We start from the raw sequence: 21425 nt of genomic DNA, 5'->3' as shown, positions 1-21425 counted from the left end.
TTCTGGGAAATTCCATTTTTTTTAAGCCTGCAGACAAGCGAAATTAACAATGAGGAAGTGCAACAAAAACATTAAAAGATTGAGGAGATGGAAGACCGCTTCCTCTGAAGCAGCAGATGGCATTCAGGTATGTCGGAATACGGGGGCGGCGAGACCGAAACAAACATCGACAGTGCCAAACGTTGTAGCTTTTATACAATGAAAATAACTCGACAGTTGTCACCAAGAATAGGAGCAGAGCTGTGATCAGCAGTGCATGCTCTGGGGCCAACAATGGCAACAGAAGTGCAAGCTTTACTCACCGACAGAGTGATCTGGAACATTCTGAGTACATCACAAAACGAGCAGAGGTTGCAAGGTTCCTTACCTCCCGCCCATGCACACTCCAGGTACAGCATAGGTAACACTGGTGAAAGGTCTCCTTACAGGATAGCAGCTAACTCAGAGGCAGCAGTAATGCAATGTTTCTTTGCGCTGGTCTCGCAAAGGACAGGTACAACACAGGCAGAAACCATTGACATCCCATACAAACTGGACAAGCTCATTTCAACTAGCAGCAGCAGGGGTGGCCTTAGGCATGTGCAAGCTGTGCACCTGCACAGGGCCGCCAAACCCCAGGGGCCGCCACACCAATATATTTCCTTAATATAATAATCCTCTAAGGATGGATTCATATTTGCGTGGCAGCCCCTGGCAGGGATTTGGCATGTTCCAGCTCTGTTCCATCTTCCTGAGCTCCAGGGGGGCTCCGCCCTGCCCGGACCCACTCTTCCGGGGTCCCCTACCTACGCTCCCTGCCTTGGGCCACCATGAGCCTAGAGCCGCCCCTGGCAGCAGTGAAGCATCCTCACATAGATCATAAACCGCCCCCCCAGCAGAAGTTCAAGCGGCACAAACAACCACACCCACCGCAATGATGCAGGAATGCCATCAACAGCACTCCTGTGTGCCAGTATGCAGACTTTAATCCGCTGAGTCCCATGCCAGAACCAACCCCGGCCTTGAGCACGGACACAAGAAAGAGAAACATTCTAGAACTCGGACAACAGAACCAACCTGATCACTGAGCATTTGCAAAATCAGCCTAACATACAGGCACTAGAGCCAATTCCCACTCTGAGAGCTGACACCAGATAGAGTACCATCCTAGTGTAAAGACAACAGAACCAGCTCCATCTCTGAACACGGGCAGCAGAACTAACCGCAGTCCTGCTCACAGATGTGAGAGATCCACTCATCCAGGGCAACACAGCACCACCAGAACCTTTACTCATACTGATTTAGAGCAGTAACCCAGAATCAGGCATCAAAGATGTTTCTCTTTAGGTCTAGATACGGTCCAGTGGATTTTCCTGGTCCTGCCTTCAGAGGGATTGCCGTGCACTCTGAAAGCACCTTGGTGCAGACTAACACCAGTCCAATCTGGCTCTGAGTTTAGAGTGGCCCCCAAATCCTGGACCCATAGCCACATAAGCAAGAGTGTCAATATCCCATCCCTGCCCCAGGAGAACCCTGTTGCAATAGTTTCAGCATCCTTTGCACCATCTTTGTTACCCCCTCCAGTAGGGGGCACCATCTCATACACATTCTCTCTTGGCACAGAGTCCTGAAGAAGGAGGACACCATTTCACACATGCTTCCTGGCGCCCTTGGGTCGGGGGACAACACTGTCAGTGTGCACTCTCTTAGTGAATGCAAAGGAGTGAATCCTTCTCAGGTCCACTCTATCTCAGTCCCTTGTGAGGAGTAACAATATCCCTTGCACATTACTTTAAACTTTGGAATGGAGTGACAACTTCCTGTATGCATTCACTCGGTCTTAACAGGGAAGTTACATACTTACATGAGCATGCTCTTACTCCCTGCAGGAAGTAACATGTTCCCGTGAGCACTCCCTTAGTCCTAAGGGGGGAATGATCCACAATCTCCATGGTGACTTAGTCCCTGTGATGACTTACAACTTTCTGTGCATGCTCCCCAAGACACCGAATAGAAGTTACACCTTCCCGTGTGCACTTCCTTGGTCCATAAGATATTTTTAACCTGAACGTGCTCTTCGTCCCGGCTAGGGAGTCACACCTTTACATGAGTACTCCCTTGTTCACTGGTGAATGAGGAGTTACACCTTCACACAAGAGTTCTCTTAGTTGCTAGAGAGGAGTGACACCTTGGCACGCGGTCACCCTTAGACGATTAGGAGAATTTACAACTTTCTATAGGCACTGATGGAGTCCTTCAAATGAGAAAGACGCCCTACACACCATCCCTTTCGAAGTTACACCTTACTGCCAGCGATCCGTAATCACTGGGGAGGAGGAACGCCTTCTCATAAACCCTTCTTTGGTGCCCTTGGAGAAGAATAACATCTCAGCACTTCTAGGAGGGATTAACATCTCAGCACTTCAAGGAGCAAATCCATTCATTTTACCTCCCCTGCATGGACCTTATTGTTGAGTATTGAAATACCATAAACATTTCAGTAGCACCTTCTGGGTACTGCCCAAATCCCATTTACACTCCCTTTGGCCCCCTCCTGAGGAGTTATATCATCCAGGCACCCTGAACACCCAGGGATGTCCATGTAATAGTACACCCTGTGGCCCTTGGAGAGTAGTGAAACTATTCTTTGATAGTTCATGTTGTGTCTTGGGGTTGAGTGATCTCATCCCACATGGCCTCTGTAGTTCTTCTGGAGCAATAGCGACATTGTCCATCTTCATATCAGATCACAGTTTTGTGAAGTGGTTATATCTTCACCACATGCCTCAATACATGGAAGTACGAGTAGTGATATTGTACACTGCATATCTCTATTATAGGGGGATAAGTGATGTATCACGTGCACAGGTCTGGGCACCCTATGGGTCAATAAGCCAGCATCATATCACACATGGTCTCTAGGGGGAGATGATGCGTAGTTCATGAATCCCAGTGGTACTAAGTAGACAGGGGAGTGGTAAACACGTTTTATTTTTCTCTTTTCAGTCTCCAGCAGGAGGGAGTGGAACTCACGACAGGAGCGACTCTCCTAAGGTGTCTCCTTGCACACCAGAAGAAGGACCAAAAGTTGACCGGCACCAGGTAGGGTGAATAGGACCCGGACCTCCCAGCATGCTCCCCGCTCCCTCCTGATAACCTGACAACCCACATTAGAATCATCGACAGAGATTTGCGTGGGTGTAAAAACGGCCATGTTTAATATTTGACATTTCATAAACATGACAAGGCATTTCAAATTCATTATTTACAGTTATCAACACAATTTTATTATCGACTTTCCAGATCTTCTTCAGCCAGATTCTACTCTTTCAGCACTAAGGGGCCTTCCAGCTCGCATCTTCCATGCAGAGCATCCACGCAAGGTGCAACCCACCTGCGCCCTTGAGGAGTGGGCCCCACACCTCTGATCCATGTCCGCCCTCTCCAGGGGCCCACCCTCCGACCACCAGGCTGCCCAGGGACCCAGGAGGCTCATAACCTGTCGCCCTAGCCTTCCCAGCCGGGGCCATATTTTATTGCGGAGAGCTTACCGTCTCCCCCCTCAGTGCTGGCCTAGGCAGTACGCAAGGCGGACTCCCGTCCATTCCGTCGGTCAAATTTACTATTCCAAGGTCTTTCTACCACAACACGCCCCCTCAACCTACTGAGCTACAGGGACGGGTGGGTGGGAGTTAAAATTGAAAAACGAGGGAGGGGGGGAGAGGGAGATGCCTCTGGGCGCGTGCAATTGGTCCGGTGCAGCAGAGGAAGGAGAGGCTGGGATCCCCGCCCCCGGAATCTAAGTAGGTCCCCAGCCTCCGCCCTACCGAAAGTGCGTCACTCTTCCCCCGGAAGTACTAAGTGGCCAGTCGCCCCATGGGGCTGACTGGCCACCACTGGACTAGACGAGGTAGGGCGGGGGCCGGGGGGCCGGGTCCTAAGTGCTCGTAGATGCTCGTGCTTGTCATTCTAAGCCTGGATTACATTTTGATTAGGGCTCCCGGTTTTTTGGTGTTTATTATTTTAACATATCCCTCTGTATTTATTTTTGGGCCATTTAATGTGTATTTATCCATATTTATTTTGTGTTTTGTGTACAAATGTAGTTGTAAAACTGTACATTTCAATATATATTTATCTGATCGACACACACTCATACTTTGATGTCTGTTGTGTTTTAGCTATTTAAGCTGCCAAATATTACATAACGATACATCCACTGGTAAATATTAGCACTATACCACAAATGTATGTTGACAAGTGCCTTTATTTAAAGAAATTTCATCCTGTTTTTTCATTTCCTGTGCTTCCATCTGCTCAGCTGTTGCGCTATTATTCATGAAAGACAGCATAGAAGTTTACTTCAAGAAGCACCCTTTTCTGTATTTATCCACCTTTAAAAATAAATGCAGACAGGAAACACATTGTTTTCTGTCTATATTTATCTGTAAAAAATTCGTAAAAACAGAAAATATGGAGCCTTAATTTAAATTAAGCTGGCAAAAATTCACAAAGTTCCAGAATTTCGCATTAATACAAAATTTACTACATTTCTCAAAATGTTATGTTAAGCGATTAAAAGTAACTTTTCAAATTGAGCGTTAAACTCACATACAATTGTCTCACGAGATATCAGCGGGGGACTGGTGTACACAGATAATGTGTTGCCAAGAGAAATTTTCTGCTTTAACCAGTCTGCTGCCTGCCATTCCTTGAGACTTGGCGCTGTCAAGCCAGACCATAAACACAAGCCTAGCATTGAAAAAAAAACTGATTCCCTTTAAAAAAAGTTATCATGAATTGAAAATAATTATCAAATTGAAAAAAAAATGCAGGATAAGTTGAAAGAAATGGACTTGATTAAAAAAACAACCTATTTCATTCAAAATAATAGTATACTTTCTGCAATTCTAAATTTATTGAAATCAAGCTATGAACTCACTTTACGGAAAATGGGCAATATTTAGAGTTTGTTTTGGTCTATTCGAAATTTGTCATTTACGTATAAAATATTTGGCAAAATCAGAGTGCAAAGAGAATAGGGGTTACAGATTTGCTTGAATGATTTAACAGATTTGTCTGGAAAAGGAGAACAAGTGACAGAGGCTCTATCAGGAAGAAGGTGTGCCTGTGCTAACCTCGGTTTGCAAACGTTATTTTGGAGCAGTTTTACCTCTTGCTTTCTGTGGTTGTGATATGTGTGTTGGAATACATTTGGTTTCTGCACCCGGTAAAGCTTGGGAATACATTAGGCGTTGTTTAACGCGGAGATGCCACTTTGTATGAATCTTGATGTAGACCCATGTTCTAGTGCATGACCTCTTTGGTGACCAGGAGGTGGGACATACTTCAATATGGAATGCGTCATTTGATGTTTGCTGGAGCTTCCATGCTTCCATGCTGTCCATCCTGAAAGAGAATGCTATGCTATGGTGATTTGTATAGCGCACGGCTGCCTCAGCAAAGGGGCGTCCCGGCGCTGCGGAAGGACAGTGTACAGAGAGGTGGAGACGCTAAGGATGAAACTATTGTTGAAAGAGGTGTGTTTTGATAGCCTTTCTGAAGACTAGGAGATCCTGAATCCCGCGGATAGCTTCAGGGAGACTATTCCATAGCTTGGCCGCTAGGAAACTGAAAGAGCGGCCGCCCACTCTAGCCAGTCTGGTGCGGGGGATGATCGCAAGATGCTGCCCCTCTGACCGGAGCGATCTCCTAGGGATGTACTCTGACAGGAGTGGGCGAAGCATTGGGGGGGAGGAGGTTTTAAGGATTTTGAAAGCGAGGCACAATGCTTTGAACTGGACCCTTTTGCCCACCGGGAGCCAGTGCAGTTTCTTCAAGGTTCCCGATATAGAGGAATGGCGCGGGAGACCAACCAGAGCCCTGGCGGCCGCATTCTGAACTCTTTGCAATCTAGTGATTTCAGCTAGATTAGCTCCCAATAGAAGGGAGCTCGCATAGTCCAGTCTGGAGAGAATGGTCGCCTGGACGATATGTTGGCGAGTGCGGCAATCAAAGAACTTCAGAATGGGCCTGATGTTACGCAAGACGCCAAAGCATGTGGCGGCAACTTTTTTGGTGTGGTGCGTGAACTTTAAAGCAGAGTCCACCCAAACTCCCAGGTTTCTGACACATTCCTTAGGCGTAGGGGGAGAACCTAGCACATCCGGCCACCAGTTGTCACCCCAGGACGAGGTGTTTTTGCCCAGGAGGAGAATCTCCGTTTTCCCGGCATTTAGTTGAAGAAAATTCGCCGGCATCCAGTTGGTGATGTCAGTGAGTTTCTGTTTGAAGTGTTGAGCCTCCAGACCACTGTTGTCATTAAGTGACACCACCATCTGGGTATCGTCGGCGTAGGAAACCAGGGCAAGTCCATTTCTTCTAGCTACCTCTGCCAGGGGGCGGACATATACATTGAACAGGGTGGGGCTCAGGGAAGAGCCTTGCGGCACTCCCTGTCCAATGTTATGTTCCTCGGAGATATAAGGAGGGGTAGAGACTCTAAAAGACCTGTTGAAAAGGAAGTCTCTAAACCATTCCAGCGCTGTCCCTGTGATCCCAATCTCCTCCAATCTCGACAAGAGGACCTCGTGTGACACCGTGTCAAAGGCAGCACTGAGGTCCAACAGGACCAGTGCTGCCGTGCCTCCGGTGTCTAGGATGGTACGGAGGTCCTCTGAAACACTGAGCAAGGCGGTCTCGGTGCTATGACCGGCTCTAAACCCGTGTTGAGAGTCATCCAAGATGTTATTGGTAAGGAGGAAGTCTGTCAGAATATTGTTGACGTGTGCCTCGATAATTTTGGCAGGCCAGGGGAGCAGGGAGATAGGTCTAAAGTTCTCAGGAAGCGAGGGGTCTAGAGTGGGTTTTTCCAGAATCTGGTTCTAAATTCAGAATTGCTAGGTAGTTTTGAAATACTAAGGAAAAGAGGGTCTAGTTGGAGTTTTCGCACTGGCAAGTTGCTGAAGAATATTCATGAATTCATAGCAGACCTCCATAGTGGGGACTGCTGCAGCATGCTCACAGACCACGAGGGGGCGTTGATGAGCAACACATGTGAGCTGGGATTGGAAGAGTTCCACGTAAGGTCTGCTTTTGGGCCAAGTGTATTTATTTGCTATGCACCCCACAGAATCATTATCCTTTCAAGTATGATACATACATCACTGTAAGGGGTTTGCTTTTGGTAACCACTTGTGTTCGAGGTAAACTCCTTACATGATCCCATTTACATGCGCTTGCTTAGCTTGGCTTTGCTTCTCACTATCTCTTCACTCATTTCTGCTCTCACTATCTCTACTCTCCTTTCTACACTCACTCTCCTCTTCCACCTCTCTTTCTTACTTGCTGTTTGCCTCACACATTCTCCTCTTCCCCCTCCCACGGCTCGCTCTTAGTTCAACTTCTCTTTCCTTTCTTGCATTTCTCGTTCTCTCACTTCTTTCTCAGTAGTTAAACTTCTTTTGCACCTTATCTCTCAGTCCTCTCTGTTAATCCCTCCCCCTCACTCCCCCTCACCCTCCCTCACCCTCACACCCTCACTCACCCTCACACACCTTCACCCTCATACCCCTCACAACCCCCACACCCCCACCCCCTCACACCCCCAATCTCAGCCCCCTACTCTCACCCCCACCCTCACACCCCCCACCCTCACCACCTCACCCTCACACCCCCTCACCCTCACACACCCTCACCCTCAAACACCCTCACACACCCTCACATCCCCTCACTCTCACCCCCTCACTCACCCTGACACCCCCTCACCCTCACCCCTTCACACATCCGCACACACCCGCACCCCCTCACACACCTTCACGCATCCTCACACCCTCACAGCCCCTCACCCTCACGCACCCTCACTCTCACACCCTCACCCTTACACCCCCTCACCCTCACACCCTTTCAGCCTCACACACCCTCACTCTCACACACCCTCACCCTCACACCCCTCACTCTCACACCCCCTCACCCTCACACACCCTCACCAGCATAGCATAAGAAAACATAGCATAGCAAAACAAAGCATAGGATAGCATAACAAAACACAACAAAACATAGCATAGCATAACAAAACAAAGCATAGGATAGCAAAACATAGCATAACAAAACACAACAAAGCATAGCACAACAAAACACAACAAAACATAGCATAGCATAACAAAGTATAGCATAACATAACAAAGCATAGCAAAACAAACCATAGTAGAACAAAACATAGCATAGCATAACAAAACATAGTAGAACAAAACATAGCATAGCATAACAAAACACAACAAAACATAGCAGAACAAAACATAGCATAACATAACAAAACAAAGCCTAACATAACATAAAACCAAGCATAGCATAACAAAACATAGCATAACAAGACATAGCAAAACAAAACATAGCATAGCATAACAAAACACAACAAAACATAGCATAGCATAACAAAACATAGCATAGCAGAACAAAACACAACAAAACTTAGCATAGCATAACAAAACACAACAACATAGCATAGCATAACAAAACAAAGCTTAGCATAGCATAACAAAACATAGCATAACAATGCATAGCATAGCATAACAAAGCATAGCATAACAAATCATAGCATAGCAAAACATAGCATAGCATAACAAAGCATAGCATAGCAAAACATAGCATAACACAACAAAAGATAGGATAGCAAAACAAAACATAGCATAGCATACAGCATCACTCCGCACCACCACAGCATCACTCAGGGGCACCACAACATTACTATGTGCTACCACAGCATCACTGAACGCCACAGCATCACTCGTTCGCGATCACATCACTCAGCGCCACCACAGCATCAATCTGTGCAACCATTCAACAACACCTTGTTCAAATATGTTCTCTCAATGTTTCAAGCTTTATTACAAATGTAACAAAAAGATGTTAATATTTGACTTCTGTTCTTGGATTTTCCTCACAATAAAATACACTGAACATAATCTTCACAAAATGTATTCACAAAAGTTTAAGCTATTGCCAATATAAATTACAATAGCTATTATTTAAGTATTAATTCTTTTAAAAAAATGTAAGCCATTGTTATTTGTAATATCAATACATCTAAGTCACGTAAATACAACACATATTGCATTACAAATGCTATAGGTGTCACATTTGCGAAAGTTAAAACTATTGGCATTGTAAATGACAAAGCTATTACTTTCGCTATTTTTAAAACCAACACAAATACCAAATTTGTCATTTTCAATACCAATAGCTCAAACTTTTCGAATGCGAGACCTATTGCATTGCAAATGCTTGTTGTTTTTGAGAACATGTTCCTTTAAATAGCTTTCCGGGGAAATGCTCAGGGTTAAAGTAACCATCTGAATTATGGCTGTGTGGAATTAAAATGAGACCACAAAGCTGTCCAAAGTTCATCATTTTTACACTTGATGTTTTTCCCTAAAACTGTTTTGGCTTAAGTCTCTGAATAGTGTTGATGCCCCGTGACTCATTTCTTTCGTTGTTTCCCCTTTTCCAGTCCTTCCAGCTGGTGAAGTCCAACCGGGAGGCCCGCCTTGGAGGTAAGGACTGTGGCTTCTGTGAGCTGGGTGTCTTTAGTATTTACTGCTTGTCTCAATTGGTTGGTGAATTCTTCTCACTCTTTTAAATGTGTTTTTGCAGCCAGAGCCGGGAGGTGTAAGAGGATGAAGGGTGGCCTGGAAGAGCAGGTACTGTGGCATCTCAGTTCCCCACTTTGAACGTTATAAAGCATATATGGTTGTGCTTTGCCGCCTCATAAACTCCCTTCTTCTGCCTATCCACCGAACTTATCTCTCACCACCATGTCCATGTTAACCATTCCGTGTCCTACCTATGATTGTGCCCAGCAGAGTCCCTGTCCTCAAGGCACAGTGCACGGAGGGTATCATATTTAATTACATAGTTCATTGTTTCTCCCCCAAACACAGTGCACAAAGTATGGCCCTGCCCCCCCACCAGCAGTGCATAGTATGCACTTGCCCTCCACCCGCATTGCACAGCGCGTGCTTACGCTCCACCCATAGTGTGCTGTATGTAACTCAGTGCTTAACCCCTTTGAAGCGTCAAACGTTCAGCGCCCAGTGCTGAACGTTCGAATAATGGGTGCGGTCCCGTCGGCCAACGGTCGTGCGCAGCACTGGCAAGGTAGTGCTCGCGACGGCCGTTGCCCGACGGCAGCGCTTAAGGGGTTAAATGCCACAGACTCATATCATAGTGTTTACCTTGCATTGACCCACAGGAAAGTATGCTTCTGTCCTCAACACAAAGGAGCATTTGTAAAAGGGGATTGCGCCACCAGAACATCCTTTTCTTTAATGTTCCGATGGCGCAATGCCCTGCACCATATTTTCAGAGCAGCGTTAAGCCACTTTGCATGGCTTAACGCCACTGTCTAAATATGGTACCCTTTCACGCAGGTATCTGCATGAAAGGGCATGCAATGGATGTCGCTGTGGCCGTTCCATCGCAACACCCCTTGCTTTTTGACACTGCCTCAGATTTACAAGGATGTGTAAATCTAAGGCAGCGCCAACAACTAACACCATGCAAAAGCAGGCATTAGATTGGCGCAACAAGGAAACATTTCTCCTCGTTTTTTCTCTTTCTGTGCGTGTGCTGCATACTGCAGCACCCATAGAAATAGCAAATTGCCATTCATGATTATTTTTGTGGAGGAAGGTGTCCTGCCTGCACAATAACAATCATTAAATAATGGCGATTTGCTACTTCTATGCGCACTGTAGAATGCCGCACACAAAGAAGTAGCACATCACCATTTAAAAAAAAAAACCCATATTTTATTGCATTTATATAGCACCATTTGGGCAAACGCCTGATATAATCCAATTGAAAACAATATAGGAGCATATTACAAGTCATGGGGACACCCATAAGAACCATTCTTATATGAAACCAACAAAAGAAAACAGAGAACTTTACGCAGACCCTCCCATTTTTGATTGTTTACATGCAGGAAGGGACACCTTCCTGCATATAAACAATCATCCCTGCAACGCAGGCACCCTTGCACTACGGCGCAAAGCTGTCTGTGTTGGTGCTAGGCAGCTATTTTTGGCACCAGCACAAGAGGAAAACACAGAGGTGCCCCCGTATTCTTGGAAGTACAGTGCATCCCTGTTTTTTTAAATGACGCAGCATGGCACTGCACATTTTGAAGCCTCACCGCACTGCATCGTTTCCTTGTACATATGCCCCAAAGTGCACTTTGCGTGCCTGCTTGTGAGTTTTGACCAAGTTGCACAGTGCCTGACCATCCACGATACAAAATGAAAAGTGGGTGCCAAGCCTCGAGCACAATGCAGTGTGTGTCTGTGCTTGCCTGACAGTACAGACGTGTGTGCCAGCTCCCTCCCACACTACACAGTGTGTGCCTGTCCTTGTCCATTGCACAGAGGTGGGTACCGCTTTCGACTCATGGACCGCCTTTTGTGCCCACTCTGGAATCTGCAGTAGGCTCATAGCACAGTGTGTGTGTGCACTGGGCACATCTCATCTGTTTGTTTTGTACAATATTACCAAGACCCGCTCTAAGCTATGTTCTCTCTGTGTGCCTCCTCTCTTTTGTGTCTGCCCCACCTCTCTCTTCTTGCCTGTCTCCCTACGATGCCTTTGCTGACAGCAGCTGGTGGGCTCCCTGCTGAGGATGTCTAGGCCTGGAGAGGGCGAGGAGGAGCTCTCCGAAGGAAGCCGCTGTGGCGACGAGGACTGCCGGCTCTCTAAGAAAGGCCTACTTGAAACAAAAGGTAAAAGCCCCGTGGAGTGAAGAACACAAAGCTTGCGTGGGGTGTGAGCTCCTTCAAGACGAGAGCAGGCGTTTTCACTGCATTGTGTATAATGCACAAGGCACCTGGCCAAGTCACACTGTAAAGAACTGTAGCTTCTGCTTGCACTGGGGTAGAAGCTTGCAAAGTGTAAGAGCTCACAGTGCAAGGAGTGACTGTTTGCACTGTGTGTTGCACAGTGCACAAGGTATGTGGAAGGAGCTTACACTTGTATAGAGAGGAAGCTTGCACGGCATGGTGCACAGTGTCCTTTCCTAAATTGGACAAGGGATGGGGAGGTCTGGTGGATATAGAGATTCTTCGGCTGCAGTATGATGGTGTCATGGCTGCGAGAGTTACCGTGCATGGTGAGCTTGTCTGCCAGGTAGGCAGGGTGCCGGTTGTGATAGCTTTGTAAATGATGCTGCTGGTTTTGAAGATGATGTCAGACAGGAAGATGAGCCCATGGAGTCCATTAGGGTTGGGGGGTCTAGCCACATTTCTTCTGGCCCTGAATGAGACGTGATGCAGCATGTGAGATGCACTTAAGGTGGACCAGTGTAGAGTCTGGGAAGTCATGGAGCATGATGTTGCCACCATTCGGATGCAAGAGCAACTTTCTGTAAGGAATAATTTCACTTTCCTGCAGAGAGAGCTGATACCACGCTGTTTTGTTTTCTTGACAGTGTGTTGCTTTAGTGTGACGTTGGTGTCCTGGGTGAAATCTTGTGACTTAGCATCATATGAAAGTTGTGGTTTGAAATTATCAAAGTCCTTGCTATTGAGCAGGCTTGGACTAGCTGTTGGCCGTTGCTCTTAGAAAATGGCAGGAACTGAGTATATCTGCGATTGATCCCAGGTAGGGTGAAATACATCCATATCTGTAGGAAGATCGGGCATTGTTTGAGGTGTAGGATATTTAGAGCAGTGGAGTCTTTGAATTAGAGTTGTGTATTGTCAGAATATCAGTGAATGTTGATGCTGTTATTGTGAGTAGGATTCAGAAAAGGGGGTGGTGATGAACAGAGTGTCTGAATTAAGCAGACCACTCTTACCCAGTCCAAAGATCGGTAGTGCCACATCGTCTCGATCGTACTCCATTGACGTTCAATTGCGGATTATTTCCAACTTCTATTCTGTGACAGCTGATCTTCAATTAAAAGTGGACTAACTGTCAGATTTCATCTACTGCTTCGCTTAAATCGTTGCAAGTGTATTCTTGGCACTACCGATTCATCTCTGTGCCTAACCTCAGTGCCTTTACTTACAAGCACCGGTGCCACCAGGATTTTTTAACTGACACCGTCTTTATTGCAAAAAAGGGTCATCGATTGTATATACCATTTTGTAGTCCTGATGATGGTCTTAAGAATAACCATAATAAGACCGAAACGTCGACCTGTTCAGTCCAATTCTGCCTAGTTTGTCACCCCTTGTTGTAAATAGTTTGTCTCAAGTCATCTTTTGATTTTCTTCTGACTTTGAGTTATAACAAATCAACTACTGTGACGCAGCAGTCTGGACTTAAATTTGGATATGTCCAAGGAAAAGCAACCAAGGCCTTGAATATCCTCATTATATCCATGTATGCACCCTATGTTTCATGATTATTCATTGTTTTTGTACAGAAATTTATATATTTTGCCTTGAAGTTCAATAATGACCTTCAGACAATAAACCCTGGTTCCTTGCTTTATTGAGCATTCATGCTTAAACTTGATGTTAGTGTGGTAACATCTTATGTTCATTGGTATTGAATTTAACAGCCACGGATTGAATTCATGTTTAGGTACTGTGATTAAACCTTAACAAGTCCTAACGGTGCTGTAAAAATCTTAAAACAAAACCCCTTGCTGGCCATCATGGGAACAGGGCAGACCAAACTACCAAGCCAATACTTCACCAGAAAGGAGACAAGCTTCCGGGGACCGGTTTCTGGCATTTCAGCCGTCGTCGGCCCGGCTTGCTTGAATCCTGATGGTGCAGTGAGCAAGGGACTCATGTCTGAGTATACCCTGCCACACCTATAGTGGCCAAAAATGATTCAGAAAAGGGGGTGGTGATGAACAGAGTTTCTGAATTAAGCAGACCACTCTTACACAGTCCAAAGATCAGGGCTTGATCCATCACCGTTATTTAGCTCACTGCACCATCCCAGCTCAGAACCTGGCTATATGCAAATTAGTCTGTCCCTGGCCCAGTGCATCATGGGAACAGGGCAGACCAAACTACCAAGCCAATTCTTCACCAGAAAGGAGACAAGCTTCCGGGGACCGGTTTCTGGCATTTCAGCCGTCGTCGGCCCGGCTTGCTTGAATCCTGATGGTGCAGTGAGCAAGGGACTCATGTCTGAGTATACCCTGCCACACCTATAGTGGCCAAAAACGATTCAGAAAAGGGGGTGGTGATGAACAGAGTGTCTGAATTAAGCAGACCACTCTTACCCAGTCCAAAGATCAGGGCTTGATCCATCACCGTTATTTAGCTCACTGCACCATCCCAGCTCAGAACCTGGCTATATGCAAATTAGTCTGTCCCTGGCCCAGTGCATCATGGGAACAGGGCAGACCAAACTACCAAGCCAATTCTTCACCAGAAAGGAGACAAGCTTCCGGGGACCGGTTTCTGGCATTTCAGCCGTCGTCGGCCCGGCTTGATTGAATCCTGATGGTGCAGTGAGCAAGGGACTCATGTCTGAGTATACCCTGCCACACCTATAGTGGCCAAAAACGATTCAGAAAAGGGGGTGGTGATGAACAGAGTGTCTGAATTAAGCAGATCACTGTTACCCAGTCCAAAGATCAGGGCTTGATCCATCACCGTTATTTAGCTCACTGCACCATCCCAGCTCAGAACCTGGCTATATGCAAATTAGTCTGTCCCTGGCCCAGTGCATCATGGGAACAGGGCAGACCAAACTACCAAGCCAATTCTTCACCAGAAAGGAGACAAGCTTCCGGGGACCGGTTTCTGGCATTTCAGCCGTCGTCGGCCCGGCTTGCTTGAATCCTGATGGTGCAGTGAGCAAGGGACTCATGTCTGAGTATACCCTGCCACACCTATAGTGGCCAAAAACGATTCAGAAAAGGGGGTGGTGATGAACAGAGTGTCTGAATTAAGCAGACCACTCTTACCCAGTCTAAAGATCAGGGCTTGATCCATCACCGTTATTTAGCTCACTGCACCATCCCAGCTCAGAACCTGGCTATATGCAAATTAGTCTGTCCCTGGCCCAGTGCATCATGGGAACAGGGCAGACCAAACTACCAAGCCAATTCTTCACCAGAAAGGAGACAAGCTTCCGGGGACCGGTTTCTGAATCATTTTGTCCACCATAAGCGTGGAAGGGTATACTCAGATGTGAGTCCCTTGCTCATTGCACCATCAGGATTCAAGCAAGCCGGGCCGACGACGGCTGAAATGCCAGAAACCGGTCTCCGGAAGCTTGTTTCCTTCCCAGTATAAGAATTGGCTTGGTAGTTTGGTTTGCCCTGTTCCCATCATGCACTGGGACAGGAACAGACTAATTTGCATGTAGCCAGGTTCTGAGCTGGGATGGTGCAGTGAGCTAAAAAACGGTGATGGATCAAGCCCTGATGTTTGGACTGGGTAAGAGTGGTCTGCTTAATTCAGACACTCTGTTCATCACCACCCCCTTTTCTGAATCATTTTGTCCACCATAAGCGTGGAAGGGTATACTCAGATGTGAGTCCCTTGCTCATTGCACCATCAGGATTCAAGCAAGCCGGGCCGACGACGGCTGAAATGCCAGAAACCGGTCCCCGGAAGCTTGTTTCCTTCCCAGTATAAGAATTGGCTTGGTAGTTTGATTTGCCCAGTTCCCATCATGCACTGGGACAGGAACAGACTAATTTGCATGTAGCCAGGTTCTGAGCTGGGATGGTGCAGTGAGCTAAAAAACGGTGATGGATCAAGCCCTGATCTTTGGACTGGGTAAGAGTGGTCTGCTTAATTCAGACACTCTGTTCATCACCACCCCCTTTTCTGAATCGTTATTGTGAGTAGGGCCCTAAGGGGCTTCTTGTAGAGTTTGAAGATGATAGGGGAAAAGATGAAACTTTTAGGGAGGTGGTAGTGATCTTCTGGGACAAAGGGATGCCCATGTGAATGAACTATGTTTCAGTTGCTTAGGTAGGAGCCAGTGAATGATGTTGGCAATAAATACAGTCTGAGACTTGTAGGTGTGAATGAGGGTGGACTGAGAGGCCCAGAAGCATCAGGGCGCTGGGGTCATTTTACACAGCAACGATCACTAGCAAGCAATGCAAGGGCCTGGAATCAGATAGAGGGAACTAGGCTTGTTCTGCCCAGGAGCATGTGCTCTACATAGGGAGGGAGTGGCACTATTTGGAGAGCATAAAGGTATTACATATATGAATGAAGACTGCATATAGAAGTTGTGAGTCTATCTACAGAGCGACATTTGGGCCCCCATTTGCAAGATCCAGCGAATCATGCTGACAGGACTGGCACTGTACTGGAATTCACCAGCTCTTGACGGAAGGCCCTCTTTCACTGCAAGAGTGAGTGGGGCACCATCAGTGGACAAAGATAGGTCAGCTGGTTACCAGCACTAGTCTAAAGGACCCCATTCAGGGAAGTTTGGTACTGTCAGTAAACTGGGAGGACCATGCTCTGTGGGAGACACCAAGTACCTATTTGGTGCATAGGAAGTGGGGCCCTGCCATTGAACTGAAAGGTCCACGCACAGCATGGGGACAGCCAGTTCCGATTCAATGCACAGGAAGTGAAGTCCCGTCATTGAACTGGAAGATGGGGGTACCGAGTACCCATTGATTGCATAGGAAGTGGGGTACTGTCACTCTACTGTGGTTCTAATTGCAGAACCTTGGAATCTACCTACAGTAAACGGCCTCCAGCTTCCTTCTTTAATAGTGTTTGCTCCTCACCTTTCACAGAGTTACAGTTGTCGACCCCCAAGAGCACGTCGAGCAGGGAGGACGATGTGGACATTGAGTCTGAAGGAGATGAACAGCCGCCGTTCCTTCCACATCAGTATCCTTTACAACTCTGTGGAGATTCGAGGTGACTGTGTGCATTTATTTCCACTACCTTGGGCTTCTCTAATCATGAGGTGCTGGGAAGTCGTAATTGTGCCTTTGGGGTCTTTGGCTCTGGTGGGACCCGTCTATACCAGGGCTTTGGAGTTAGTGTCCCCCATCTTTCCAACTCCTCACTTGGAATTTTTCCAAGTAATCTTAAAAGTTTCATTAGTGAATATGGTACTGCTATATTTCATTCTCATCAGTTTGGTTTTCCATTTTTTATTCTACTTTGTTGTACCTTTGTAAATAATTTAGTGAACTGTTTCTCCACTTCTACCATTCACTGTACACCCTCTTGGATTAAAGTGCAGTAGTAAACCTAACACATGCAAGTATCTGCCATTAAGAAGTAACATTTAACTTTAAGGAGGCTAGAGTAGAAATCGCAGGAAAATTGCAATCCTGCGGATCGATGTTTGTACTGTCATCAGCTACACAAGTATTGATATAATATTAGAGCTACCAAAAGGTCATACTCTTCTTTTAAAATATTGTACACTAAGAACTCTGTGAAAGAACTGTTTGCAAAGATTATCCTGCTACGTAACCCTTTAGTCTTAAGCAGTTTTATTCCGTGTAAACCTTTGGTCAATGACCTCTCAAATTTCTTCTGGAAAACAAAATTCAAAAGATCTATTAAGAACTGACCCTTACCACTGACTCCACCCCGCTAACGGCCTCCTGTGCTGCTTTTTCAGTCACCAGGATGAAAGCTTCCTTTAATAAGTGTGTTACTTTCTTGAAATCCAACTCCATTGATGATTGAATACCAATGGTAACCAGTAGCAACCTTCATTTTCCTCAAAGGACACACTTCCAGAATTTCTTTGGAGTATTATTAAGGAAGACGTTGCCCCTCATTTGAGGTCTATTATGAACTCCTCACTATCTCCAGGTAATTTTCTGATAGATTTAAGGAGGCCATTGTGAGGGCTCTTTTAATCAAATCCTATCTAGAACCAACTGACCCTAAAAGCTATTATCCCACCTCCATGCTGCCTTATATTTTAAAGCTCCCTGAGAAATCTGCTTCCCGAAAAGCCAACTACTGCATGACTATCGAGCAGCCTTTCAACAGCTTGCAGTACTGATTTGGTTATAACGTTAACTATTGCCAATGTACACATGATAATTAATGTAGACGAAGTAGGGGTCCTTACATTAATGCTGCATTCAACACCATTAATATCACATGCCTTTAGAGGCATTTAGTGTGTAATATCGAGGTCACATAATATCATGACCAGAATATTGAGGACCAAAATATCGAGAAGGTAAGTGCACAGAGGGAAGTATAGACTCACTATTCTAAAGTCCACATCTGCATAACTTGAAGAAGTATATTATCAAGGTACGTAAATGAAACAAAAACCCTCCTGTGGGGAGTGCCAAAGGTATCCCGAATTTCCGCACTTTTATTTATCTGCAAGTAAGCCTACTGGCTCGTATTGGGCATAGAATTCAAGTGAAATTGTACTTTTAATCTCCTGATGCTCAGTTTACTTGCTGACTGATGACACCCAGCTTGTTTGCCGACTCCGATTTGACGTCACTCAAAACTGATGAAACTGATTTTCCTGAAGCTGGATCCAAGTCAGTATGAGATCCTCCCGGTTTTCCATATGATTAATAGTTGGGACTGCACACACAGATGATGGATGGAATGCTGAATAAATCAAACATTGACTTCCAGTGAAGAGATATGGGTTAAATCCATTGTTCTTTTGCTCGCCGTGCCACCCCAGCTTGTAGCGCCATATGAAAATCAGTCTAAACCCTGCTCCTCATTATAACAGTCAGCCCAAAGTGCCAAACCAGGTCTAATACTCATAATGGCCCTCATCTATAGGTTCTTGGCCTGCTATGTTCTCATCTGCCTGTAAACTGGGCTTTATTTTAGACTCTACATTATCACTCAAACCCCAGATCTCAGCTGTAACAAAGCAGTGTATAATTCAGATTAAACAGCCCAGCTTGATTTCACTTTTTCCTTCACACTCTCATAGTGTGATTGTTGCCAAATGCCTTCCTGCTGTCCACATGTGGAGTATGGCAACTCTGCATAACTTGGTCTGCCTAAAGAAATCTTTTGGCCGCCTGTAAAAACTCCAGAATATAGCTAATAGATTGATATTGGTAACCTGAAAACGTTTCATCACTTGGTTGGTTAAATATCGACACCAATGCCACTGGTCACCCATTAACAAGTGCATTCACTTCAAAACCATCTGCTCAACGCACTGGGGTTTCTACTGTCACTCATCAGCATTTTCTCTCATAAATTCAAAAAAATCTCCCCACATCGTCAGCTGAAATCTTTCACTATTGGACCCTTTTGTATGCCATGATTTAGGCTTCAGAGCTCCGGGTGGAAGATCTCGAGGTTCTGGGGCCTGGCCTGTGGGACTCACTTCCATTGTCGATCAGAGCTGGACCAGCGTTTACAAGTTCAGGAGGCTGCTCAGAACCTGGTTTGATGTTCACTGATAGTATGTCTTGCCTTTGTCACTGCATTTTAGTAAGGGGTATCAGTAGTGCCAAAACACTCTATAAGTCCACTCCACCAGTAATCGGAAAAAAAACCTAAATAAAAGTACACATAAAGAGTGGGGTCTGGTGAGTGTTGTATGCACACGTAATAATTGAGGGCTGACGAGTCCAACATATACATGAATTCTCTGTACACAGATTTCATAATTACTTACTGTGCATTCTACTAAGGCAGAGGTTATACATTTACTATATCAGCAATCATATTCAACTCCAGTTAAAGGTTATCAGCAAGTAAATTAACGTATTCAAATGAAATTTCTTTTCTCATATCCCACAAGCAAAGCTTCGGTAAAAATAAGCGTTCACTGCAGATAGCATCGTTTCTCCTACGAAACAGATTTTTTCATTCAAAACTTTGGCGATTAAGGGTTTATGTTGATGCACCTTACGAGACGTTTGTAACAATAACATCAAGCAGGTCTGCATACATAAGTACCTTCCGCTTAACTATTTTATGATTGCGATCCCATTTGAAAGGGGAAGGTGGGAAATTAAAAGTTTTATAAATCTTGCAATATTAGGGACTGATTTTGAGTTTAATGGAGGGATCTCTCCAAGACACAGTGGCGGTTATCCCGTTTGCCTTATTACAAGTGCCATAGGATATAATACATGTATGATAAGGCAGACAGGATATTCAGCACATTCTGACCGACAATGCATCTACCAAACTCTAAATCAGGCAATTTATCCTTAAACTGGAGAGCTTTCCCTCAGGGTAGGTCACTCTTAGAGGGCCTTCAGAACTCGGTTACTAGCATCTTAAAGGATTAGTCTCAGTCAACAGTTATATACAAATAATTAAAATTCATAAAACGGTACAATCATGGATCATGAAAAATTTTACCCATGAGTCTTGAAATAACAGCAAAATTTGCAAGAAGATACCCTTTGCATGACAAAAAACACTAATTGTACTCTCATGTATTTGTGAAATCTCACCCTGTGCCCGCGTATGGGGCATCCACAGTCTGCTCATTTATTTTCTATATGACATGGAGCCAGACAACCCCAATGTGGTCATGCAACATCATCCCGCGGGTTTCAGGAAAATAGATAATAGTGGCTGTTAATTTAGCTCATGGTACCAGCCAAATCCTGTCTGGTGCAAAGACAAAATAAGTCATTATGATTACTCCAGTGAATAGTGTAGTCAATGTGTGGCTCATCTGTGGTTAACCTCCGGAAGGATCCAGATGATCGTAAGATCTCTCTGTTCCAGTGATAAGGTAAGGATAACGCTCAGGTTCCCTTGCTAGTCTTTCATGTTTCAAAAGGCCCCACTAAGTGCCTTTGTGGAGTTCTTAATATTTCTGAAAGTCCTTCCGTGCTGAGACCTTGAGTTCCTTAGTATAGATATATGAAAGAAAACCCAATGACCTCAATTAGGGAGTTTTTTCTGGGCTACCACCGTGCTCCATCGCGGAGTTTGGCGTTTTCTGCACACCCTTTGGGGTCATTGGTGAGTGCCAAATTATTCTGGGACTCTTGTGGGTCTTTTTTCTGACCTTTGGAAGATTCTATGAGCCAATTGGTTGCTAGACTATTCTGGAAACCCATCGAGCCTCATTGCTAAGCTCCATTCTTTCGAGAAGTGTTTGTAGAATTTCTGGTTTCTTCGAGGTTCGACGCTTGCTTTATAAATGCTTTTGCAAAAAGTTTTTGAACAGGTTTTGACTGCCAGGCTCTACCTTTTTTTGAATCCGTTCCTTCACCAACCTTTACTTAGATTCCAGTCCCCCAATTACAGCACCTCGCCGGTGGCAGAAGATGGTACTCTTGTGAGTGTGCGGCTGGACACCTCAACCAAAAGGTAATTAAGATGCTATGGTAGAGTAATGGATGGAATTTAAGAGTGATCAAATGGGAATTGGGGTGAATGCAACTCTGCGGTGTGGAATGGACTCTGCATGGTCAGTGTGTGAAGTTTCAGCCTGAAAATCATAGACTCAAAAGTATAGTCAGGCAAATATCGACCATGAATACATATCTCAAAAGAATTTGACCTTTTTTA

The 21425-nt window shown here is 45.4% G+C and overlaps 1 protein-coding gene across 1 annotated transcript in view; it reads left to right on the top strand.

The window, feature by feature from the left end:
* Positions 1–21425, top strand: part of LOC147748689 (E3 ubiquitin-protein ligase RNF220-like) — a 139558-nt gene that overhangs the window by 106281 nt on the left and 11852 nt on the right. The window contains exons 4-9 of the mRNA XM_086936475.1: positions 2986–3081; positions 9488–9530; positions 9631–9677; positions 11630–11753; positions 16712–16808; positions 21141–21224. Of these exons, the coding sequence (XP_086792601.1) occupies positions 2986–3081; positions 9488–9530; positions 9631–9677; positions 11630–11753; positions 16712–16808; positions 21141–21224 (491 nt within the window). The remainder of the gene's footprint in view (positions 1–2985; positions 3082–9487; positions 9531–9630; positions 9678–11629; positions 11754–16711; positions 16809–21140; positions 21225–21425) is intronic.

This window comes from Lissotriton vulgaris, chromosome 1_1 (assembly GCF_964263255.1).
Source record: "Lissotriton vulgaris chromosome 1_1, aLisVul1.2, whole genome shotgun sequence".
Lineage (NCBI taxonomy): Eukaryota > Metazoa > Chordata > Amphibia > Caudata > Salamandridae > Lissotriton > Lissotriton vulgaris.
This window is presented reverse-complemented; position numbering and strand designations above follow the sequence as displayed.